The sequence below is a fragment of the Bubalus kerabau genome, chromosome 9 (assembly GCF_029407905.1).
Source record: "Bubalus kerabau isolate K-KA32 ecotype Philippines breed swamp buffalo chromosome 9, PCC_UOA_SB_1v2, whole genome shotgun sequence".
NCBI classification, from domain to species: domain Eukaryota; kingdom Metazoa; phylum Chordata; class Mammalia; order Artiodactyla; family Bovidae; genus Bubalus; species Bubalus kerabau.
This window is the reverse complement of record NC_073632.1, coordinates 102,549,066-102,574,530: the sequence shown is the minus strand read 5'-3', so window position 1 is coordinate 102,574,530 and position 25,465 is coordinate 102,549,066. Positions and strand designations below refer to the sequence as shown.

Sequence of the window (25,465 nt, the reverse complement as noted above, 5' to 3'; positions counted from 1 at the left end):
ATCACAAAAGGGAAAACTTATCATGAAAGGGAAAGTCAGTGAGTAGCCTTGTTGACCTGTTCTGAGTCTGTGATCAGGAATCTCAGGGTGAGGGTCCTCTGTTGGACAGGACACCATGCACAGGGGCTAGGAGATGCCAGCTCAGAGTGGCTATGGACCAGGCGTGCTGGTCCTCCTCTCTAGCCTGAAATCCTACAGCATTCCCAGGGACCAGGCTTTAGTTCCTTTCACACCTGGCAGCCCACCTCCTTATGAAATCACCTTTCTCTGCTGATAAGCCTGAACATCAAATGCCTGGACTGCTCAGGTAAGTGTGATTCTACCTAGAAGGAGACACATAAAGCCTGGATGCTTCACCTGCCCCCAGGTGGTAGCTTTCAAGAGGATGCACGAAAAGTGCAATGATTTTTGCTATGAACTTAATTGTGTTCTTCAGATTCATATGTTGAAGCCCCAAATCCCAATATGATAGCATTTGGAGAAAGAACATTGAAGGAGGTAATCAAGGTTAAATGAGGTCATCACGGTGGGTCTTAAACCTGTAGGACTGGTGTCCTTAGAAGAAGAGAGAAAGATACCAGCTAGTTCCTGTCTGTCTGTCTTTCACAACTTTGCACACACACAGAAGAGGCCATGTGAAGACACAGCAAGAAAGCAGCCATCTACACGCCAGGCAAAGAGACCTTACCAGAAACCAACCCAAGTGCCACCTTGATCTTAGACTTCTAGCCTCCAGAACTCTGAGAAAAGAAGTATCTGTTAAGGCTGCCCAGCCTGTAGCATTTTGGCATGGCAGCCTGAGCAGACTAATGCAGTTTTCTTTATGCTATGCTATGCTAAGTTGCTTCAGTCGTGTCCAACTCTGTGCAACCCCGTAGACAGCAGCCCGCCAGGCTCCCCTGTCCCTGGGATTCTCCAGGCAAGAACACTCGAGTGGGTTGCCATTTCCTTCTCTGGCAGTTTTCTTTAGAGACCCTCAAAACCTACATTCCAACACAGTGCTGGGGCTAGAGCACAGGCTCTGAAGTCAGGGTGTCTAAGCTTCACCTTGGCTTCCTATTTAGCAGGGACCTGGGTTTCACTGTACTTCCATGAGCCTGTTTCATATGATGGCTATGATATTTCACTGAGAAAAAAGCATAGAAAATGCTTATCATGACAGATGGAACACGTAAGGATACGATTGCCCTTAAGAGGGTGGTATTTTTTAATTGGTCAAGGGATGTTTGGGTTGAATTGCTCTGGGTCTTTCCAGCTGTAGTCCATTGGTTCCCAAGTACGTATTTCTTGACTCTAGGGCATCATGTGTGTAAGTCTGCAGGAGGCCATGGCTTATTTTCAACATATCACAAAGTTTGTGGGAAATTACCCACTTGCTCACAATGACGCCACACATGCTAACATGTGTTTTGTTTTTGGCTGGAATTAAACAAACTCACTGTGGAAACACTGCTTAATTCTGGAAGCAAGATCTGTAGATATACATGTCCTTGATTTATAAGAAAATAAGAACATGAAATTATTATTATCTCATTATGGATCCCCATAGGATCCCTGGAGAGAAAATTAAGAAAAGCAGTCTTAGTGGGTGAAAAGGTGAGGAACCCTTGCTGAAACTGCTGCAGTGGTTTTGTGTACGTTTCCCCCAGACATTTTCTAGCAATACTGTACTGCTGGATGGAGGGCACGTTTGCTCTTTAGTTACTAAATATGATTTAAATATATAATATTCTGTTGCTACACTGTTCAGATTGATCTAAACCCAAGGCATGTAAAGGACCCATGTGAGCCCTGCACACAGTCCTCATGCCTGCCATGGGCAGTCAGTCACACCTGGGCTCAAGGTCTGGTGTAGACACCACCTCTCACTCTCCAAGTACTGACTCTGCCCTTCAAAGCTGAGTGCTGAAGAACTGATGGTTTCAAACTGTGGTGCTGGAGAAGACCCTTGAGAGTCCCTTGGACTGCAAGGAGGTCAAACCTGTCAATCCTAAAGGAAATCAACCCTGAGTATTCATTAGAAGGACTGATGCTGAAGCTCCAATACTTTGGCCACCTGATGGAAAGAGCTGTCTCATTGGAAAAGACTCTGATGCTGGGAAAGATCAAAGGCAAAAGGAGAAAAGGGCAGCAGAGGATGAGATGGTTTGATGGCATCACTGACTCAATGGACATGAGTCTGAGCAAACTCTAGGAGATAGTGAAGGACAGGGAATTCTGGCCTGCTGCAGTCCATAGGGTCGCAAAGAGTCAGAGATGACTGACTGACTGAACCACAAATGATGTAAACAGGACCCTCAGATCAAGCTGGGGTGATGCTAAATAATCCTTGTGAAGCAGTAAAGCTTTTCATTTTGCTTAAGAAACTTTGACTTGGGTTTCTGTCATTTGCAACTAATGAGTCTTAACGTCTTGGTTAATGAGCTACCTTGCTGGGTACTTGTACTCATAACTGGAGCAAGGAATTGAACATTCTGGAGACATGGGGCTCCAGAATGCGCTTTCGGATTCTTTCCCTTCCCTCTGGTTGTCTCCTGCCCAGCCCTGGGGAAGGGAGGGTCCACCTGAAGGAATTTGCTGGAATGACAGTTCACCTTGTTGAGGCCTTGTTTCTTCCTCACAATTTTTCTGTTACTCTGCACAATCATTTAATCTTCTTTTGAAGTCAGAGACACTGAATTGGAAATTGAGGCACACAGAATGAACATCCCTCCACACCTGTGGGTGGTGGTGAACGCAGGGCCGGAACCTGGTGCCTGAGCCCCGCTCTGAGCGTGGTCTTTTCACCCTGCCTCCACCTCTCAGAAGCAGGGACTTTTAGGTCATGACAAGGGGAGCCCAGAGCACCCTAGGAAGTCTTTCTCCCTTGCCAGGGTCTTGGGAAAATCCAGTCGTTTGTAGAAGAGAATGCATGTTCGTAACTACATAGGTTCTAGAAAGACTCTCATAAGGAGGTGAAAATAGCAAAGGGGCAGGAAGGCTCTCATTTCCTTGAAGTCTTTGGAGGTCAGCACACACATGGTTTAAGCCTCGGCTAAGTTCCTTCTTCAGTAGAATCATTCTGTTTTTTCACACATTTCCTCTTGGGATGCCCTTAAGATCAGGCAGGTGGACGTGCGCAGGGCTGAACAGAGCTTTTACTCTGCAAAGGAAACCAAGTGCCGGAGAGGTAGCCTAAAATAGCCTCAACCAGGGAAATCCTGAGCCGATTCTCCTGACTGCCGCTTTTACTGCGAACACTCCCAGCTTCCCAGAGAGACAGATGGACTTCAACATCCCATCCAGCATCCCGGGCAGGGAGGGGCTAATCCATGCAAAAGAGAGCCTGGTGGTACTGGCACCAAGGGCATCTCATGGGACCCTCGTACCTGCTGTGACCTTGCCTGGAGGGACACTTGGGAATGTCCTCTGTTGATTTCATGATTTATCCACTATGCGTATATTTTCTTTGATCATTAGGATTCTATCATTATTTCCTTGAAGATGTGGTCAGTGTTTATCCTTTGCGTGTGTGTGTTTGTTTTTAATTGCTAGACTAATTTTTAGAGGGCTTTTCAATTCATAGCCCAACTGAGCAGAAAATACCAAGAGTTCTTGCATCCCTCCCCCTCCCCTCCCCACTACCAACAGCTGGCACCACGTGGTACCTTTGTTACAGCAGATGAACCTCGCCAACACATCGTGTGCCTGAGCGCTCAGTCAAGTCTGACTCTTTGCGACCCCATGGACTGTATCCCGCCAGACTCCTCTATCCATGGAATTCTCCAGGCAAGAATACTGGAGTGAGCTGCCATTTCCTTCTCCAGGGGATGTTCCTGACCCAGAGATCAAACCCTCGTCTCCTGCATCTCCTGCTTTGGCAGGTGGGTTCTTTACCTCTCTGCCACCGGGTAATTATTAACATCCAAAATCCATAAGTTACCTTAGGGTTCATTCTTTGTGTTGTATCCTGTGGGTTTGTACAAATGTATAATGTCACGAATCCATCATTATAATATTGTACAGAGTATTTTCACTGTCCTAGAAATCCTCTGTGGGGACTTCCTTGGTTGTCCAGGGGTTAAGAATCTGCCTGCCAATGCAGAGGACACAGGTTCAATCCCTGGCCTGGGAAGATCCCACATGTCCGGGTATAACTAAGCCCATGTACCACAACTCCTGAAACCTGCGCTCTAGAGCCTGTGTTCCACAACAAGAGAAGACTGCATGATGGGAACCCCATGCCCCACAATTGGAGAGTAGCCCCTGCCTATTGCAACTAAAGAAAGCCCGCACACAGCAGCGAAAACTCAGCACAGCCAATGATAAACACATAAAAATTCGAAAAATTAAAAAAAAATCCTCTGTGTTCTACCTATTTATCCCTTCCTCTCTCAGACCCTTGGCAATCACCGATTCTTTTTTTGTCTCCATAGTTTTGCCTTTTCCAGAACATCATGTAGTTGAAATCATACAGCCTTTTCAGGTTAGCTTCTTTAGCTTAATGTGCATTGAAATTTCCTCTTTGTCTTTTTATGGCTTGAGAGCTTGTGTGTTCTTAGAGCCGAATAACAATTTGGCAATTGTGGATAAAGATGCTTTCAGCGTTTGTGTACAGGTTTTTCTGTGGACGTAAGTTTTAAATTCACTTGGGTAAATCCTGAGGCTCATAGTTGCTGAAATCCCATGGTAAGAGTATGTTTAGTTTTTTAAAGAAATCACCAGACTGTCTCCCAGAGTGGCTGTACCATTTTGCTTTCTATCAGCGATGAACAAGAGTTCCTATTGTTCCACACCCTTTCCAGCCCTTGTTGTTCTCAGTGTTTTGGATATTGGCCATCTTAATAGGTATGAAGGGGAAGCCAGTGTTTCCTCTTAGATACATTTTGGGCAATATTTCAAGTTCTGACTTTGGAGGCTGTAGTTAGATCCTCTTGAGTAAAAGTGTAAGAGAACCAACTCAGACATTCTTCATTCACTTACTACTCAAATGTGGGAGTTTTTTGTTGTTGGTTTTTCTCTGTTTTTCACCGTATGTGTTGTGGCTTTTCAGACCCTAAGTCTTGTCCGACTCTGTGACCCCATGCACTGCAGCACGCCAGGCTTGCCTGTCCTTCACTATCTCCCTAAGTTTGCTCAGATTCATGTCCATTGAATCAGTGAGGCCATCCAACCAGCTCATCCTCTGGCATCCCTTCTCCTTTTGCTTTCAGTCTTTCCCAGCATCAGGGCCTTTTCCGTCAGCTCTTCATTTTATGTGGCAAAGTATTGGAGATTCAGCTTCAGCCTCAGTCTTTGCAGTGAATACTCAGGTCTGATTTCCTTTAGGATTGACTGGTTTGATCTCCTTGCTGTCCAAGGGACTCTCAAGGGTCTTCTCCAGCACCATAATTTTTACTGTATAAATGTTACTAAAATCATTCTTTAAAAAAAATTTTTATTGGCGTATAGTTGCTTTATAATGCTATTTTTGGCTGTACATCAAAGCGAATCAGCTACACATATACATATATTCCCTCTTTTTTGGGTTTTCTTCCCATTTAGGTCACCACAGAGTCCTGAGTAGAGTTCCCTGTGCTATCGAGCAGGTTCTCATATTTTATAGAGCTCATCTTTTTTATACATAGAAGTGCATGTATATCAATCTCCAGATCCCAGTTCATCCCAGCTCCCCTTGGTGTCCATATGTTTGTTCTCTGAGTCTGTGCCTGTTTTTGGCATGGGAATCCTCAAATAAAGAATCCTTTCTGGGTCCTCAAGGAGCTCACAGCCCAGTGGGGTAGAAAGACCAGAATGGAGTGACAATTAGCACCTGAGGGGTATGTGGCAGAGGGTACTGTGCTGGAGGGAAGCCTCAAAAAGGGGCTGCAAGCCAAGACGGGGAGGGGATGGGCATGCCAGCCCAGAAGGAGACCCAGAGCCTCATCAGAGGGTGGGGGTTAGAGGCTAGAGGTTGCAGTTTGCTATTTCAGGGCTGTTGGAGTTTCCTCTTCGAGGATGAGGAAGCAAACAGGCAAGGGACGTGACAGGGTCTGCTTTTCCCGGTCCAGCAGGCAGGGAACTGCCGATGTGGAGGTGGGGTCTGCAGATCCCCCCTGGCCGGTGTTCCTGCTCCAAATGCTTACGAAGCAGCGGTCCCTGCCCTGGCAGGGCCTCCGGTCTAGCAGCAAATTATCCAAACCCTGGCTTTAGGGAGAGTTTAGATCTCTCCTCTACTCCTCAGAGCGGGGCCCAGAGCTGCTGACAAGCTATTTTGAAGAGCCTGGGTTCAGGTTATTGATTCCCCTCTCCTTGACTCACGCTCAGGTGGAGGCTCAATGAGTCATGAAATGGCCATAAGCAGACGTCAGGAGGGACCCACGCGTGCTGCCCCTGCCCTTGAGTCCCCTGAAGCAGCTGCTATCACCCCCGGCTCCCTCCCCTGCCCGCCCTAACGGCAGAGCATCTCCCAGCTCAGCGTCTCCGTGAGTGTCTGTGCAAAGGTCACCGACTGGGAGGCAGGGACGATGGAGAAAGCTTCATCCTGCTTTAGGCTGGAAGATGGCCCCCACAGCCTCCTTGTTTTTGTCTTTTAAACTCAAACCAGCAGCACTCACATACCATTAATCCCACCAATTAGGACAACTGTGCTAAAAATCCATAAAGGAGAGAAATGTAAAATATTTTCCACAAATGCAGGATATTGCTATTTCTTGAACTCACCTGAAGTCAGTAGGGGAATTACACATCTTCTGAAGTCAGAGCAAAGGCCTGCAGGACAAACACAGCGAGTGCAGCCTCTGAAGGACAGGCTTTTGGGGGTGGGGTGTGCTCCTGTGGCTGTGACGTGGAATTTCCTCTGCGTGAAGACCCTTCCTCCATCTAAAAACACCGAGTGCCTACTACGCATTAGGCACTACTCCAGGCAGTAGGTACACGGTAATGGGCAAGACAGTGCACGCTCAGTTGCTCAGTCGTGTCCAACTCCTTGTGACCCCATGGACTGTAGCCCACCAGGCTCCTCTGCCCATGGGATTTTCCAGGCAAGGATAATGGAGTGGGTTGCCATTTCCTCTTCCAAGGGATCTTCCCAACCCAGGGATCAAACCTGCGTCTCCTGTGTCTTCTGCCTTGCAAGCAGGTTCTTTACCGCTGAGCCACCTGGGAAGCCTGTTTTTATGGAATTTATGTTCTATTGAGGGAAACAGGATATAAACAACTTCAACATCACATATAATGCAATTTCAGGAAGCAAAAGCAGCAATGAAAAATTTAAATAGTAGGCTAAGGGGCTGGAGGTGGATGGAGGGGGTGAGTGTTTTAGAGACAGTGATTCGAGCTATTGGAGTGGGGTTCTGAGCCCAGGGACCAAGCTTGGGAGACAGCATGTGTGAAGGGGAGAGACTGGAGTCACAGAAAATGACCAGGAGGCAGGGGGTGCAGATAGGCAGCCAATTCCTCCCTGGGTTGTCCTGGAGACCAGTGAGGCAGACACTCCACGTGGGTGGGAACCCAAGCACCTGTCTGTGGTGGTACAAAAGCCATAGTCACACACCAGGGTGTAAAAGAGTGAATTTCTGACTTTGAGCCCCGCCACCAGCTACAAAACTAAAAGCACCTGGGTCTTCTCTACAGCCTGCCTGGTTTCAGTCGAGGTGTCCTTTGGGACCAAGCTTCTGGTCCCGGATCATGCCTCTGAGGAGATGTGACCCCCTCTTGACGCGTCTTCTGGGTCTCCATCAGCAGCAGTAAGGCTGCAGCCCTGGCGTCCAGCCGCATCCACTCACGGCCATCCACCTGACTCCATGGAGCACCACTCCAGCCTAGTGCCATTTTCACACCATAAACGTGACAGAGCTGTGTGTTTGCTTAGAAAAATCTGTGGCTTTTGGTGGTAAAGCACTGTCTTCCTATGATATCCAGGTTCTCAGGAATTTCCCCAACAGATGGAAGTCATGGGTCTTGAGGTCCTTTCTCTCATCCATGCACAGGTGTTCCACCTGGCTGGGGGTGCTGGACACACCTGGCTGATCCAGTCTGTTTCTGTGGGGCTGTGGGGTGAGGGGCTGGGCGTCTATCTTGCTGCTTTTACAGACCCACTGCTGAAGCTGAAACTCCAATACTTTGGCCACCTGATGTGAAAAACCGACTCATTAGAAAAAGACCATGATGCTGGGAAAGATTGAAGGTGGGAGGAGAAGGGGATGACAGAGGATGAGAGGGTCAGATGGCATCACCAATGCGATGGACATGAGCCTGAGCAAGCTCTGGAAGTTGGTGATGGACAGGGAGGCCTTGTGTGCTGCAGTCCATGGGGTTGCAAAGAGTTAGACACAACTGAGCAATTGAAATGAACTGAGATTTCTGCTCGCTGCTCTAATGCCGGCTGGCAGAGACCAACTCTCTCCTTAGATGTGACCCAAGGAGTGAGGTCTCTGTCACCTCTGCCCTCAGATTTCCCCCAAAAGTCACGGGCGGAGGCAAGCTTTCCATGCTGAGACCCCACCAAGGGTTGTCCTCCACTGCTCAAAAATCTCCTGTGTTAGTCGACAGAATTCTAAACTCTTTTCATTGTGGAGGAAAATAGCCAGTTGCTATCCTCCCAAACCTTTGTTTACACCCAGACTCAAAGGGTTTTTTTCTTCAAGTGATTGTCTCTGCCTGGTCCTACCAAAGTCTGTGTAGAAGCTCCAGGGTAAGGATTGACTTCTGTCTTCTGGGCTCTTCGAGGACCCCCTCAAGGGGCCACGGACTCAAGGGGTGGAGGGTGCTGGCACAACAAAGAATCAGCAGGAAACCACTTTGTTTTCCACCCTGTAGATCATCTTTGATGTGGCTGTGAATTCTTCCTGGAATGAGTGGGGCACAAAGACGTGACTGTGAAGTGTAAGTCCTGCTCACCCAGCACCTGTTGATGCCTGATCCGTGAAGACACCATCTCAGCAAAGTGGCACCTTGCTGGAAATTGCGTTGGTGGTGGCTGTGAGTGCCGTAGGAGCCCGGCCTCTTTGGTTCCTTCTCTCCTGTGGACTCTCCATCACTCTGATTCCTGGCGTCCCTCTCCCCTTCCCCAGAAACAGACCAACCAGCCAGATTTTCCCATCATGGTTCTAAAAGTGTGATCCCGAGTCAGAGGATCAACATCACCTGGAAATTTACTAGAAATGCATAGCCTCCGGCCCCACACCAGACCCACTGAGTCGGAAACTCTGCAGTTGAGCCCAGCAAGCTGTGTTCTGCCCAGCCCTCCAGGTGACTCTAATGCTCCCTGAAATTTGAGATGTGCCTCTTTAAAGGGGCTCGAGCACCTAGACCATGAAGAAATCTGAGAGCCAAAGAACTGATGTTTTTGAACTGTGGTGCCGGAGAAGATTCTTGCGAGTCCCTTGGACAGCAAGGACATCAAACCAGTCAATCCTAAAGGAAATCAACCCTGAATATTCATTGGCAGGACTGATGGTGAAGCTCCAAAACTTTGGCCACCTGCTGTGAAAAGCTGACTCATTGGAAAAGACCCTGCTGCTGGGAAAGACTGAGGGCAGGAGGAGAAGGGGATGATAGAGGATGAGATGGTTGGATGGCATCATTGACTCAGTGGACACGAGTTTGAGCAAATTTTGGAAGCTAGTGAAGGACAGGGAGGCCTGGCGTGCTGCAGTCCATGGGGTCGCAGGGAGCTGGACACAACCAAGCGACTGAGCAACAGCAGCAGCACCTCCGGCTTGGCTGGCTGCCATTAGCGTTGGGCAGAGGGATGATGGGAGGTGGTTATACTGAACCAAGCTGAGGGAGGCCACTTCTCTCCTTCGTGGGGAGTTCTGAAAATGCCCAGTGCATTCCTGCCTCACCTGCTTTTACGGCTCTGTGTGTTTCCTGTTCCTTGTTGGCAATGCGACCTTTACGACAGAAGTTTTCAGTTCTCAAAGGCGATCTGCAGAATTAGAGCAGTCCCTTATGTGAGCAGACCACACAGGTGACACGTAGGTCTTCTCCACATGCGCCCTGCAAGGTTCTGAGTTGTCATCTACTGAGTGCGGCCCAGCCATCGGTTTACAGCCAAGCAAGCCGCCATGTTTCAGCAACAGGAGGAAGAGAGGTGTGCTTCTCAAAACACGGCATCAAGGGAACCAACACGGGACCCTGGGCTCATGGCTGCAGAGACACCTCCCTCTGCCCAAGCTCGGGGTCTGCCCGAATCCAGGCCCCTCTACTTCTTCGTCTCAGCTGACATCTTAAAATGCCAAGGCCTGCAACACCTCTTGATATTTTAAGCAAAAATTAATTTTTATAAAAGAGGATTTTTTATCATTTACTTTAGAAAACTGTGAAGAAAAAAACCCCAAATTACTGCCTTTATCTCCCCTTATCTTTATTTCTAAATGTTAAGCTTGACAGTTATTAAGAGCAAACCAAGGTATATGTAATGTTTTTGTGCATGTTTTTTAAGCTAACAAATTAGCCTAGCTGTATAAAGGCTTGTAGAATCAGCATTATGTTATTTACAGTTGCTCCAGATTTATTTTTTAAATGTTTTCCTTCTGAAAACTCCCAAATCCCTAATGTCTTATACCTCCAAAACAGTTTATCTTGCCAGGTTTTTCTGACTAAAACTTACTTGCCCTCAGCATCTTGTTCTTTGCCAGTTAACATAATTTAATAAAAGGTTTGCTAAAATGTTTGTGATCCCCATCATGGTCATAGTTTTAATACCTTTGCTCCATGAGAAAGGCCTGCAGTGTCGGCAACACAGACTTTTAGGGGCTGTGTCCTGTCGGGGGGAGACATGGTAGGTTTGTGGAGTCTTTATGGGGCCAATGGTAAGAAAATATTTGTATCAGTGTATAGACCCAGATCCAGTACAGCGTCTATTCTTGTTACAAGCAAAGCAATTTGACACTTCCTAGTCTACCCTTCTAGTCTTGTCTGTTCCACCTAAAAAGAATCTGAGTCTGGATCTCTTATCGAACCAGGTTTGTTTTGCCCCACCCACAGCAAGCTAAACCCCTGAGATGCCAAGGTTTAGCAACAAAGAGAGGGCTTACTCAAAAGGCAGCCAAGTGCAGAGATAGGGAACAGACCTCAGATGAATGTCTCTGAGGGCAAAGGGACGGGGATATTTATGCGATGGAGCATAAAGCGGCAGGGTGGTCTGAGGCGTGGGGAAGGTGGGGAGCGTGGGGAAAGGTGATTGGAAAAACGTGCAGTAATTGTCATCCTGGGCAGGTGTAACCAAGCTACGGGACCTCTGACATTACAAGGTTATCAAGGGGTCACTCGCGCATGCCCAGTTGGAGGGTGGGCGGTCCTAACCAATCCTAACCAGCTCAGCTCGAACTAGACGCAGCTGACACCAAGTAACTGGGAAAGGACTCAGGCAAACATTATATTGTTTAGGACCACGTGCTACTTGAAGAACATGCAAGTGCATCTTCTGTAGCAACAATTAAAGTGACCTTGATCAGTGCAGGCAGGATACAGTTAGAATGGATTTTCCTGAGGCTTACCCACAGTTTCAGATCCACTAAACTTATTCCATGACCTGCTTGTGGACCCCAACCTGCAGTGAGAAACACTGTGTTAGGTGGCCTTTAAAGTGACTTCCTGCCACCACAGGACCCTTGAACAAGATTCCCCTGAGTCTGAGCCTGGGACCGAGTGAGCTGAGAAGCAAAAAGGGGCTTCCTGGGGCGCGGCTGGGAAGTTCTGAGGACTAAGATGCTCATAGCCAATTACAAGCACTCTGTGACCACACTGCTTGGGCATCTTTTTCCTTTATGCCTTACCTTAGAACAAAAAGTTAAAAACTCAAGATACTCACATGAGAGTTTCACTGCTTATCACCATGGTATGTGTGTCAGGGACGTCCCAGTTCTGTGAATTGAGAGGACCTGTCAGCGCTTGATTCTCTCCAAGTGTGCACCCGAGTCTCACTTAGAAAAGGGTTTTCAGCTTGGGATGACTTGAGGCCCAGTCCTTGCTTCGTGGGTAACCCAGTCCCCTCAAATGCATTTTCTTCCTTTCTCACCACTGCAGATCAGAATCGAGTCTACTGTCAAATGGCTTCTGATGTTTTCTTGTGGATTATCTGTATGCTCAATGGATTTTCTATAAAACACTGAGAATTGAATGTAGTTCATCTGGTTACTGTGGGTTAAAAAACATAGACTCTGTGGGTTTTTTTTTTTTTTTTAAGTTTTAGAAAAGAAACAGATCTGCTCTCCTTTTAAAATAAAGCACTGCTCTTCTACTCAGCTCGAAGTGCTTGGGTCTCTTTCCGGGCAGGGAAATGGTGCTCAGAAAAGGGTTAAAGGAATTTTTCTCAGCAACAGGTACCACCTGATACCAAACAGATAAGGGCATGTTTGGCAGAAACAAATACCAGCCCCTTCCTTTGATGATATGGAACCTAAAAATGATCAGTTACAGAAGATAGAAGTTTACAGGTGAATTCCTGAAAATGATAGAGGTCCACTGGCCACAAGGAGGGGCCAAATCACAGGGAGCTGGTGTGTCCAGAGGTGACCAGGTCCGTTTTATGAGGCTCCTAGTTTATATCCTATACGTGACAGATTCAAGTGGGTGTCCTTGTGAAGAGGAGGGGGCATGTGGGGAGCTTCAACCAGGTAACCTTACCTGTAACAGGTAAAGTTGCATCGGTTCTGGGTTTCATAAATGGGCTCTCCCTTGAGCGTCTTTTCAACTTCAAATCTCCAGCCTAGACAAACTGAGAGTGGTAAAATTGGAGACTAGTGTATGCCTAGCCTATAGTTTGATCATGAAAGAAACTACAAAACTAAACTTTCAGAAGGTCATTGGCGTCCATAACACTGACCCCAAGGGTGGGATGGGACTTTCTTGGTGGTCCAGCAGTCAAGATTCTGAGCGTCCACTGCAGGGGTTACAGATTCGATCCCAGATCAGGGAACTAAGATCCCACATGCCATGTGGCAAAAAATAATAATAATAAAAAATTAAAACAAAAAAATTTAGACAAAGAGTGAGATGGAAGGATCTTAGATTTCTAGTTACCTTCTATCAGGTTCGAATTTAGGTTTTACAGTAGGAAGTTAATTTTTACTGAGGTCTTAGAAAGCTGACTTGCCTCAGGCAAGACATCCAGGATTTCAGGAAATAACAGAGCATCAGGGCACAGGCCCTTGCTGTGGCCTCAGTACAGCTGATCTGAGGCTGTATTTAGGGACATGGAGAACCCCTTTTGGCATTTCCATGAGAACAGTGGGTTTGGGCTCTGAAGCCATCTGTTTTCATTATCTCCAGAAATTGTGTTTTCCAGTGAAGCTTCCAGACTGACCTAACAAATTAATTACATTTAATCTTCAGACTAGATATCAATCAGAAAACACAGATGCTGCCAATAGATACGTTTTCTGGCCAGATTTCTCCAAAAAGGACATTAAGAAGAACTTTTGCATCTCCTTTGTACCTTTCCAGAGTGTGTTGATTAGGTCAAGAAAACCTTTTTAAAAGGCTTCACAAAATGTCTTTTTAAACATGATTTCAGTGTCAGCTAGAGATTCCTCAAAGAACATTGTATGTTTTGATTCAGGGTATCAGCAAAAAAAATAAATTCTCAATCTCTGTGAGTTGTCCATGTTTGGTCAAGTTGGATTTAGCTAGAATTTTTGCCAGAAAATCATCTCAGCTGAAATTCCTGAAGGCTTTGAAGAAAAATAAAAAGCTTATTTTCAAAAGATACCTTGATGCATAATTTGAGAAAGTGAATTTAACTTTTTTGAATCTCTGGAAATAGAAAACTTAAGGATTTCTTCCAGTTTTTTAGGTTTGAGTTACAATTTTGAAGAAATCCAGCGAGTTCTGTGTGTTTCTTAAAATGGACTTGGATCTACTTGGTGGTGAGGTAGAAAGAGCAGCAGAGGCGGAGTCCACTCTCCAGTGGCAGGCAGGGGTCCCAGGGTTGTGGAGCCAGGCTCAGGGGCCAGAACTTAGAGAAGTTTGGGGTTCATGAGTGCCTCGGGGAGATTAGACTCTAGGATCGTCATTGGTATAACTTCAGATCAATTATGGAGTGTTTTGTGGACTGACTGGGGGCCTAAATACTCTTTTAAAATTTTGTTTCCATGAAAAAATATATTCGGAGTTTCAAGCCAACTTATGGAATGACTTTTTACTCTATTGGTAAAAAGTGTATATGATATGTATTATAAGAAAAGTAGTATACACCAAAATACAGTAGCCTAGACAGCATATTTAAAAGCAGAGACATCACTTGGCCAACAAAGGTCCATCTAGTCAAAGCTATGACTTTTCCAGTAGTCATGTATGTATGTGAAAGCATAAATGAGGCTGAGCACTGAAGAGTTGATGCTTTTGAACTGTGGTGCTGGAGAAGACTCTTGAGAGTCCCTTGGACATCAAGAAGATCAAACCAGTGAATCCTAAAGGAAATCAACCCTGATCATTCATTGGAAGGACTGATGCTGAAACTGAAACTTCAATACTTTTGCCACCTGATGTGAAGAGCCAATTCACTGGAAAAGACCCTGATGCCGGAAAGACTGAGGGCAGGAGGAGAAGCGGGTATTGATAGTTGGATGGCATCACCAACTCAATGGACATGAGTTTGAGCAACCTCCAGGAGATAGTGAAGGACAGGGGAGGCGTGCTGCAGTCCACGGGGTGGCAGAGTCAGACACAACTTAGCCACTGAACATCACGGTACAGAGAGTGATGAGCACTATTCAATGCCTTACACTGTGTTATGTGTCCAGCAAGTGTTTGTCAATAGAACTGGTTCATGGATTTTTATTTTAAAACATTTTTTAGAAATCATGCAATCCACAAATAATCCAAATTATTTTCCTATTGATCACAGATTTTATATTTTCAAAGTTCTTTAATTTTTTTCTGTTGGAATTATTTGAGACAATTGACTTAAGGCACCAATTTTATCCCAAATTAGAGTAAATGCCTTGCCACAAGATGTGAAGTAGGGGCCTTGGCTGGACTTGTGGAGGGGAGTTAGTGGTCTTCTGAGCACCCAGCAGGACTTGCATTTTCCAACAATTCATTTCCTTATCACTGGGACACATAAGAGGGTAAAAAGGCAAAATGGCTCTTCTCTGAGGCCCTCACGTCTTAGGTTAGGGGTCCCCTTATGAGTTTGCTCTTCGTTTCTTGAACTGTTGTCACGTGTCCTCATCGTTTCCGCCTCTGCCTTCCTGAGCCTTTGAGTGTCACCTCGGGCTGGGGTATCCTGCCTGGAAAGGCCCTCATGTTTTACTGGGGGAGAGGACATTCACGTGAGAGTAGAAATACCAGGAGGTCCGGAAGGAGGATCAAATAAGTGATGGAAATGTGGAATTCATGGTGATGGTAGCAAATGTACTTCCAAGTATACTTGAGACCCCCCACGTGAATTCATCAAAGGATGAATTCAGGGTATGTAAGTTGCATCTCAATTAAAGAAAATATGTAACAGACCTAGGATTTGAGGAATACAGAGGAATTTAGGAAAACAGGGGGTCCCTCCAGCGGCCAGCTATCTCATGGAGGTGTTGGTCCCTGAGCACAGCCTTGAAAGTTAGGAAGAAGTGAGGGGAGAGGAGAGATTCAGGAGGAGCAGAGTGAAGGTGGGGTGGGTGGAAGTACATGGGTCCTGCTAGAAGAGGACGAGGCCAGGTGGTCAGAGAGGGATGCCCAGGAAGGGAGGGAGAGGAGGCAGGAATACCAGTTGGGGCTAGATTACAGAGTTCAAGCAGCATATGGACAAGAAAAGCCTTGGTAATCTTACACCTGGGATCTGACACATGCCTAGCAATGGCTTGGGAAGATTAAGTTCCCTGGGTTGTATGGGATGGACAAGCATAGGAAAAAATTTAATAGGAGGAGAACTTGACAGCCATCACAACATTCTGGAGGTAGTCAGCAAAGGTAGTAATGCAGTGGGGGAAAAAAAGATTTGATGGATACTGTAAAGGAAGGCCAACAGGACTTGATACCTGACTGGATGGAGAAGAAGGCTCAAAGGCCACTCTAGAGTCTTCAGCTTAGGACCCCACTAGGAGAGCAGCAACTAAAGTAAGCACTGGTTTGGGGGAAGGATGTTGAATTCAATCTTAGGCATGCTGGGTTAGGGGTGATGATGGGACGTTAAGAGGACACTGAGCCAGTAGTGACGTGATGACCCCAGAAGCAGCTCATTTACAGGTACAGAAACTGGGTGCAGAGACTCTCACCCTTGCCTGAGGTTACAGAGCATGCTGTAGACAAGCTGGAGCCAGAATCTTGGGTTCTGAAACTCTTCCTCCTACCAGGCTGCTGTCAGGTGTAGGGCTAGTGCTTGGGGAGGTGAGCAGAGACAAGGAGTTCGAATCCACAGGAGAGGTGAGAGTGGAAGACGTGGGAGTAGGGAAGGTTTTGCAGGGGGATGACAGGAGAAGAGCAAAGGGCAGAGGGCAAGGACCGAGCCTTGCCACGTGTCCTCGTGTAGGGGACACGCGAAGAAAGCAGAGAGCAAGGAGATGCCAACTGAAATAAAGACAGTCCTGCTGGCTTTGGCTTGGCTGTCTCAGGCCAAAGGGTTGGAGCCCCTTGAAAAAGCACAGAGGGCTGGTGAGAGAAGGACCCTCAGGACTGCACCCACCCCCCCACCCCGTGTGCCTGCCTTTCTCCTGCAGTTCATCCCACTGATGGCCGCACCACAGTTCAGGGGCCTCTGAGGTGTTAGAGAAGAATGCAAAACTGAAGTCACTGGGTTTGACCACTGGAGACCCTGGAGAGACCATCCCAGAAATGTGCCAGGCAGGGAACCTGGGGATGAGGGACAAGGAAGAGCTTCTTGGGTGTTTTTGTTTGTTTTAAAAAGAAGATGCTTTTTTTTAAAGGAGATTATTTGATGGCATAGAAAGAGCAACTAATGGAAAGACAAAAATTGAAGACGCAAGACAGAAGGGCCTGGATCCTAGAGGTCATGGGAGAGAGGGGTCAAGCCTACTTTAGGAAATAGGAACTTTCTAAAGGGAGAGCAAAGTGGATAAAGACAGAGCTTTGGTTTTTTTTTGGGGGGGCGGGGGTGAAGAGAAGGGTTGAGAGAGCTCATAAGAAGGAGGTGAAGTTATCTATTGTGGTTATTTAGCAAATACTCATTTCACCTTCTTCCATACCAACAGAACCCCGATATTCTTTGGGGCAGCAATGCGCCCCGCTGAAATACCGCATTCCCCAGCCTCTTTTGCACCCAGGGATGGTCATTTGACTCAACTTTGGCCATGAAGAAATCAGAGTGAGTTTCTAGTCAAGTTCTCTAAAAGGAGCCATCTAAAGTCTCATGTGTCCATTTTACTCCTCCGGCTCTCTCCTTTCCAGCATTGATGGCTGGAGCTGCAGCAGAAATTCTGACCATGATGTGAACCTGAGGATGAAAGCCAATGCTAGGAGTGGCAATAAGAAAGAGAAAGAAGCCTGGACATCGATGACCTTGTGGGCTCTGGATTGCCTGTCTCTGGACTTACTTGCATGACAGCAAAGACATCCTTTGGTCTAAGCCACTGTTTTTTTGGGGGGGTGGGTGGGGGTGGGGGAGTGTTGTTCCTAGTAGCCAAACACGATTCCTATATGGTAAGATTTCAAGCTGGTGTGTGTGTGTTAGAAAGTGGAACACAGAACAAGTGGATTAGAGGGGTTTGAAGTTCTGCGTTGTTCTAAAGTCTCCGCCATCGCAGGCAGGGCTTTCCAGGTGGCGCTAATGGTAAAGAATCTGCCTGTCAGTGCAGGAGATGTATGAGACTTGGGATCGATCCCTGGGTCAGGAAGATCCCCTGGAGGACGGCGTGGCAACCCACTCCAGTATTCTTGCCTGGAGAATTCCATGGACAGAGGAGCCTGGGGGGCTGTGTTCCATGGGGGTCACATAGAATCGGACATGACTGAGCGACTGATACTTCTACTTCCCACTTCTTTACCATCTGAGCCACCAAGGAAGCTCTAAAGTTGTTAGTAAACATAAAAAGTTAAGAATCAAAGCAGCAAGGAACCAGTCAGGCTATCCATGATCGGAAAACCCCATTATTATCCAGACGGGTATCTCCACAGTGCAAATTCAGTACTGCAAGTCACTTCTCCTCTCCTGTACACTTTTTAAAGAATATCATTCTATTTATTTATTTTTGACTATGCTGGGTCTTTGCTGCTGCTCGGGCTTTTCTCTAGTTATGGTGAACGGGTTTCTCATTGCAGCAGCTTCTCTTGTTGCAGAACACGGTCTCTAGGGCCCACAGGCTTCCGTAGTCGCAGCTCCCGGGCTCTGGAGCACAGGCTCAATTGTTGTGGTGCATGGGCTTAGTTGCTCCATGGCATGTGGGATCTTCCTGGATCAGGGATCAAACCCGTGTCTCCTGAACTGGTAGATGGATTCTTTTATCACTGAGCCACTAGGAAAGCCCCTGTACACCTTTTGAATTACCCAGTGTCTAGCCTATGAAGACTGAGGTTTATATTTGATACCATTAGCATTTTTTATTAAAGAAGGAAAAAATACTTTCTTAATTCATTTCAGATTTAAGATCAATTCTGCAAACATTGATTAAAACATGAAAGGCATATAAATAAGCATAATTTCTCTGAAAACATGCCATGTTATGTGTTCTTTGATCACCATGGTTCAGATTTAGGGCTTTGAATCCGCTTAAGTTTAAAATGCTTTTTTTCCCTTCTATGCCAAAATGTTTGACTATTGTGAAATACTAACCCAGGATGCCCTGGACAAACAGTCAGCAAGGCTTCAACATTTTTCTCTTTTTTTTTTAGCTGCAGGCAAAAACTATCTCCATTCATGTAAACCTAGAAAATAGGTCTCTGGATATGCCATACAGCCTCTTGGTTCAACAATCCACCTTAAAAGACCAAGGGCAATTAGAGTTTTCATTTACATCTTCAGAAGCAATACCAAGTTATCTTTTTAAAAAATCAGCAATTGATGGAGGAAAAGTCTTTACATTAGCACAAGATGCTCATTTCCAATCCATTCTGTATGTAATTCCTGGGGTTTATGAGATTGAAAAAATAATTTCAGTGGAGGCTGTTTATCTAGTTATGTGGCAGCTGCAAATCTGGTTGCTCCAGAAACAATCCAATTTCTGACCTCCCTCTTATTTTGAATGGCTGGATTAACGTACTAACTACTTGTATTTGAAAATCCATCTTGGCTCTATTATCAAGACCACATACAAAGGGCAAGTAGACAGGATTTACTGATTTATGAAACTGTTAGCATCTTTGACATTTATTTGCAAGAAAACGGCGCTTCAGCTTATTTAATATTTCAATGATAACTTAATCTTGTAAGACAGAGCAAGACACATTTCAAGAGAACAAATGAGAGGCAGTTTTTTTTTTTTTTTAACGAGGTAACATGGAAAACAACATTCAGTGACACATGCACGTCTCCAGGGCAGGTGCAGGGACCAGAAGGATTAAGAATTCATTTGAAAGGCTCTCTCATTTGACACATGCAAGACACACAGGTACTTAATAAAAAATGTAAACATTGATTTGATTTAGGCTCAGCTTCAAAACAGTGGTAAGGCATTAATCAGAAAAGTATTTTTAACATTTATTCCCTTTATCCTCTATCTCTTACCTGTCAAGAACTAAGTGGGTTAACCAGTGTGGATAAATGAAAGGCAACTAACTTTGGAAATATTCTGTATACTATTAGCTGAAACCCCTGATGCCTTTCAGCTAACTTAAAAAACTGTAAGCCAAGGCAGAGAAACACAGGGTTCCAGGTGAAGAGGGTGGTTTGTGGGCTGAGCTCTGGAACGGGGCAGTGATGTTACAGAGAATCATTTGTGGGGTGTGGGGCTGGGAGGCTCTGAGACCCACAGAGGGGCTGGTCACTGGCTCTGTACCCCCAAAAGGCTGCGCCAGGGACCCCAAGTAGCTTGAGTTCCAGTACTTCCCTGGAGATGCCGTCACACGCCTCGGCATCAAGGGCACCACTGCCGGTGTTGGCAATCCCATCTTTCTTGGGGTTGAATCAGGGCATGAAGAGTCAAGGGGCTTTCAAAGCCACAGAAAGCGCTTGACCCACTCAGGCCTCCTGACGTGGGGTTTGCTTCTCGTTTTGAACCCCAGTCAGCATCCTAAACGCAGCAGGGGAAGATGGCAGTGCACTCGGAGGAGCGGGGAAGAGCTCCGAGAACATCCTTCCTTGGTGCTATTCCGGACCAGAACAGGTATCTGGCTTTTTTGCTGGCTCAGGGTGAGAAGGTGCTGTCCTTCTCACAGGCTGAAATGATTACATCTGAAAGCTGGAATGAGCATTTTTGAGCAAGCGCAGCACAAGCGCTGGGCTGACTCTCCCCAGGCGCAGAGCGACATGTCACCATGCCCTTTCAGTTGCAGGCTGTCAGCTGCTCTGGTATTCCATCCACGGTCTTCCTGGGAACCTGGGCGTTCAGGCTAAATCCAGCCTTCACGTGCCTGAGAAGCCTGAAGCACCCGAGCCCTCCTGGAAGGATGGAGGCAGATGAATTTTTAAACAACAAAATGAGTGTGTACGTGAGTGTGTTTGAGAACGGTCCAAGCTTTAATAGCATGGTAAAATATTTATCCTATATTTTATAGATAGTATGCAATCAATCCATAACCCACTGACAGAATGTAGAAAGATCAAGGTCTATTCAGCCACAACTAGATGGAACTACTCAATTTTAAATAGATTTATATGCAATCAGGTGATGGGAAATGCAGACCCATAACCAGGGAAATCAGTCTGCTAAAGATCAACCCTTCACCCACAGGGAAGAAGACAGCTCCTGGGAGCGCAACTGTTCAACCTGCAGACACTGCATTCTTTTTCAAGCCACAGAGCGAAGGACTACGGGGATCCCTCTGGTTTGGGGGTTTTAAGAGGTTAATTGTCTTAGCAAATCAGCCCACTCAAGTTCATCTTCCTCTTGGACCCTCAGATCCTAGCTGGGTGTCACCAATACCCCCAATCCCCTCTTTGATAAGCGGTATCAAGTGGGTACAGGGGATGGACTTGAAGGTGGGATGGAGGATTGACATTAAATATTAAGCAAACATGCCTTATGTAGAGAAAAGTGAGTAAGGATCCTTGCTCCGTGGACTTTTTCCCATTGAGGTGGGAAGAGGACTGGTCATGGGAAATTGCAATCACTGAATCAGAGGATGTTAGAGATGGAGAGGCTGTTGTCTTTTCCTCCAGGTGAAGAAGCCGGGAATGGACTCGTCCACACAGGGAGCAGTGAGAACTGAGCCACCTTTCTCTTCTCACCAGGTCCAACTCTCTCCCGGGTCTCTGGGGAGCAGACGGAAGGAGGCAAAGAACAGAGAGAATTTGGGAAGTCAAGGAAGACACACTGAGGGGCTGTCACTTTCTGCTCATAAGCAGCGTCTGCAAGGAGAATTGTGTGTGTGTATATGACAGTGAGTGTGTGTGGCTGCGTAAGGAAGGACTCTGTCCCCGTGAGTATAAATTCCAAGTGTGAAGTATAAATCCACAAGTTGTGAAGCAGCCCAGAAAATAAAAAATGGCCGCACATAATTTACCTTTCCCACTTTCCATTCATGTACAGAGTATGAAACATAAGGATGGTTCAAAGATTTGCTGCAGAAAATTACCGCTTCATTTGGGCTCATGTATCATCTAGAAGGGAACTCACTGACTGCAGCTATTTTCAGCACAGATTATTTTTTTACCTATGAACAAATGACCTTATTCCAAAGAAGACTTGAACTTGTGCTTCTCTATTTCTTTCCTCTTTTCTGCTTTTCTTCTATAAGAGGGGAACTCTTCCTCAGGAGAAACAGCCCTTTTCCATCAGTGCAAATCATCCAGGGCTTCTGCTGTCACCGATCAGTGCACCTTTGCTTTCATGTGGCTGTGAGGAGCAAGCGCCCAACTTTGAACTTGAGTGGGTTTGCTTGCTGGGTTTATCGTCTGGAAAGGACAGAAGGGGGTTTAGTCCCTGCAGCTGCCTTCAAAGTGGCTTCCCTCCTAAATGCAGAGCTGGTGGGTTCCCTTCTAGATGATACATAAACCTGAGTGAAGTGGTAATTTTCTTAATTCCATTCTGATTAGTGTCTGGATAAGAATGACAATCGACATGATCCCCGCCTAAAATAAGCCAGTTTCTCCTCCTCTCTGTTGACACTTTTACCAGGATCTCAACTTACCCTTGAGCTCTGGCAACACTCAAACACAGCCCAAGGCAGAGCAGACGCCCCCAGCCCAGCTTCTCCCTGAGCCCTCTCCCCACAACTGGCCATAGATCCGCAATCATGGCCCAATCTGTAAAAAGGGAACAAATTCCACTACAGCCTTAGTCAGTCAGTCGTGTCCAACTCTTTGTGACCCCAACAACTGTACCCCACCAGGCTCCTCTGTCCATGGGATTCTCCAGGCAAGAGTACTGGAGTGGGTTGTCATTTCCTCCTCCAGGGGATCTTCTCAACCCAGGAATCAAACCCAGGTCTCCCGCATTGCAGGCAGATTCTTTACTGTCTGAGCCACCAGGGAAGCCCCATCATCCCATGAATCCCCCATAATTCAAAGAGCTGGTTTTTTGACTGGGGACCATTCCTCACTAGAGTTGCTTCAATAAAACCGAACTCTCTGCAGGCCATCTGGGTGGTGGTGGTGTCATGTCAGCTGAGAACGATAACTGTACACAGATCCGAAATAACAGAGGACGTCATTTTATTGGCTGTCCACAGGAATTTGGTCACACAAGGAGGTGAAGATTGCGGTGCTGTGTGTGTGCAACACAACACCTCAGGTTAACTACTAAACAGAAGGTTAACTGATACTGGATAGGATAAAACCCGCCCCTCCGCAGCCCAGGCGCCACCTACTTGTGTAGAATTAAGCTGAAGAAGCTGGCGAGGATGGCAAGGTCCATTAGCCTTGGTCTGTTGCACCGTCTTCCCATAAAACAGCACTTGAGAATTCACGAAATTAAAAAAAAAAAAAAAGAAAGAAAAGCAGCAGCAGTTCCTTTCCAAATACCGTCACCACCGTGCACAGACTGGAGCGTGGCATGCAGTCCACATCTGGTCGGGTTTTTTTTTCCCTTTTTTAAATTAACAAATGGAATGGCATGTCTATTTCAAATATTAGTAGCATAACACTTAAGTGCAACCTCAGTCCGGCCACAAGGGTCCTAAACCTTCTGTTACCTGGTCCAGAGCAGCAAGAGGAGCCCCCCAGGTGGCCCCCTGTCCTCCCAGACTCTGCTGGGGGGTGCCTCCCGCGGCTGTCTCCCTCCCCCAAGGCCCACCCTTCATATTCCAAACACCTGAAAATAGTCAGGTCTCTATTTTCATTGTTAGCGAAGCAGGTCAGGGTGGGGCAGAAAATTCAAATGAAACCAAGCTGTCAGCCTTTGAGGTCCTGCCCGGCTGGGCCCTCCGATTTCTCTCCCAAGAAGGGGTCTTCTTACCCCAGGGCTTAGAGCTGTGCTGGCCACCTGTGCACTGGGTCACACGGTGGGGGATCGCGGTGAGGGCACCGCGCCTGCCGCTCCCACGGTGGGCAGCATCCCCTGGGCGGGCCGGGGCCACGCGATCACACGGAGCTGAGCTTCACCAGGCCGCGCACCGAGTCCTCGTGCAGAGAGTCCTGGCTGGCGAGGCCCAGCACGTGCATGGTGCGGCTGTGAGCCAGCGGGCTGCCCGCCAGCATCGTGGGCGGCGAGGGAGCCTCGTCCGGGGTCAGGAACTGGTGGCCCACGTGCTCGTCTTTCAGGGGCAGGATGTCCGTGAGCGCGGCCTCGGCGGCGAGGTTGGGCATGGAGGAGGGCGGCGTGGGAGGCCCGAGCGTCAGGCTGGCGCAGGGCGTGCCCAGGCCCGGCTTCCCGGGCAGGTGCAGCTCGTCGCTGGTGAGGCTGGGCTCGCTCTGCAGCAGGGGCGTGGCCGCGGCCTGCAAAACGAATTTGGTGCTCTGAATGCACTGGTCTTGGTCGCACTGGAGAGCGGCAGGGAGCCAGCAAAGAGGAGACGAGAGATGGCAAGGGGGGTGGGGGGTGGGTAGGAAAGGGGACACAGAGGGCAGGAGGGGGCGGGATGCGAGAGAGAGAGAAACCCGTTAGTGACATCTGGGTCAGACAGGGCGGAGAGCGTGCGCGGTAGCCCAGCTCCACTTGGAGACACCTGGAGTCTGAATAGCTGCTCAAACTAACAGTCACCCATGGAGACCTGGGGTGGAGGGTCCCAGCTGCGGTAGGCTGGATGCTCCGGCCCCTGTTTGCAGACAGGCCTTAACTTAAAAACAATCCTGGGGAAAGAGGCACAGGCTTTGACACCTGCCCTGGGCTGAGGTCGATGTGGCTCCTATGCTGAAAACCACGTTTACCCACACTGTTTTACAAATACAGGCACCTGGGACTTCCCTAGTGGTCCAGTGGTTAAGACTCTGTGTTCGCTCACAATGTAGGGGGGCCTAGGTTCTATCCCTGGTCAGGGAACTAGATCCCACATGCTGCAACTAAACCCCAGCACAGCAAAAAACAAAAAAAAAAACCAAAAAAACAAAAAAAAACCCCCAAAAATAAAACACCAAAACACAACAGCAAAAAAACAAAAAACACAACAGTTAAAAAAAGAAAAACAAAAAACCAAACAACAACCCCACCTTCCCCCGGGGCCTGTACACCCATGTTCCCAGCAGCATTATTCACAGTAGCCAAAAGGTGGAAGTAAGCATCCATGGATAAACAAGATGTGGTCCATGCAGACATGATGAAAGTGAAAGGGGAGAGTGAAAAAGTTGGCTTAAAGCTCAACATTCAGAAAATTAAGATCATGGCATCCGGTCCCATCACTTCATGGCAAATAGATGGGGAAACAGAGAGAGACTTTATTTTGGGAGGCTCCAAAATCACTGCAGATGGTGACTGCAGCCATGAAACGAAAAGATGCTTGCTCCTTGGAAGAAAAGCTATGACCAACCTAGACAGCATATTAAAAAGCAGAGACATTACTCTGCCAAAAAAGGTCCATCTAGTCAGAGCTATGGTTTTTCCAGTGGTCATGTATGAATGTGAGAGTTGGACTATAAAGAAAGCTGAGCACTGAAGAATTGATGCTTTTGAACTGTGGTGCTGGAGAAGACTCTTGAGAGTCCCTTGGACAGCAAGGAGATCCAACCAGTCCATCCTAAAGGAAATCAGTCCTGAACATTCATTGGAAGGACTGATGCTGAAGCTGAAACTCCAATCCTTTGGTCACCTGATGCAAAGAACTGACTCATTGGAAAAGACCCTGATGCTGGGAAAGACTGAAGGCAGGAGAAAGGGATGACAGAGGATGAGATGGTTGAATGGCATCACCGACTAGATGGACATGAGTTTGAGTAAGCTCTGGGAATTGGTGATGGACAGGGAAGCCTGGTGTGCTGCAGTCCTTGGGGTCGCAGAGTTGGACATGACTGAGCGACTGAACTGACTGACCGACAGATACAGACATTTATCTGTAAAAAGGAAGGACATCCTGACACATGCTG

At 47.1% G+C, this 25,465-nt stretch overlaps 1 protein-coding gene across 3 annotated transcripts in view; it reads right to left on the bottom strand.

Annotated features, from left to right (window-relative positions):
• Positions 1–20,489: 20,489 nt before the first annotated feature.
• Positions 20,490–25,465, bottom strand: part of ZDHHC14 (zinc finger DHHC-type palmitoyltransferase 14) — a 291,840-nt gene continuing 286,864 nt past the window's right edge. The window contains exons 9-11 of one of the 3 annotated variants that reach the window (XR_008698438.1): positions 22,819–23,929; positions 21,664–21,904; positions 20,490–21,262 (exon numbers count right to left, since the gene is read on the bottom strand). Coding sequence is in view for 1 of the 3 variants with exons in the window: in XM_055536073.1 (XP_055392048.1) it covers positions 23,531–23,929 (399 nt within the window). In the remaining 2 variants the exon portion in view is untranslated. Of the gene's footprint in view, positions 21,263–21,663; positions 21,905–22,236; positions 23,930–25,465 lie in introns of those variants that run through there. The other 2 variants (XR_008698439.1, XM_055536073.1) reach the window with 2 other exon arrangements.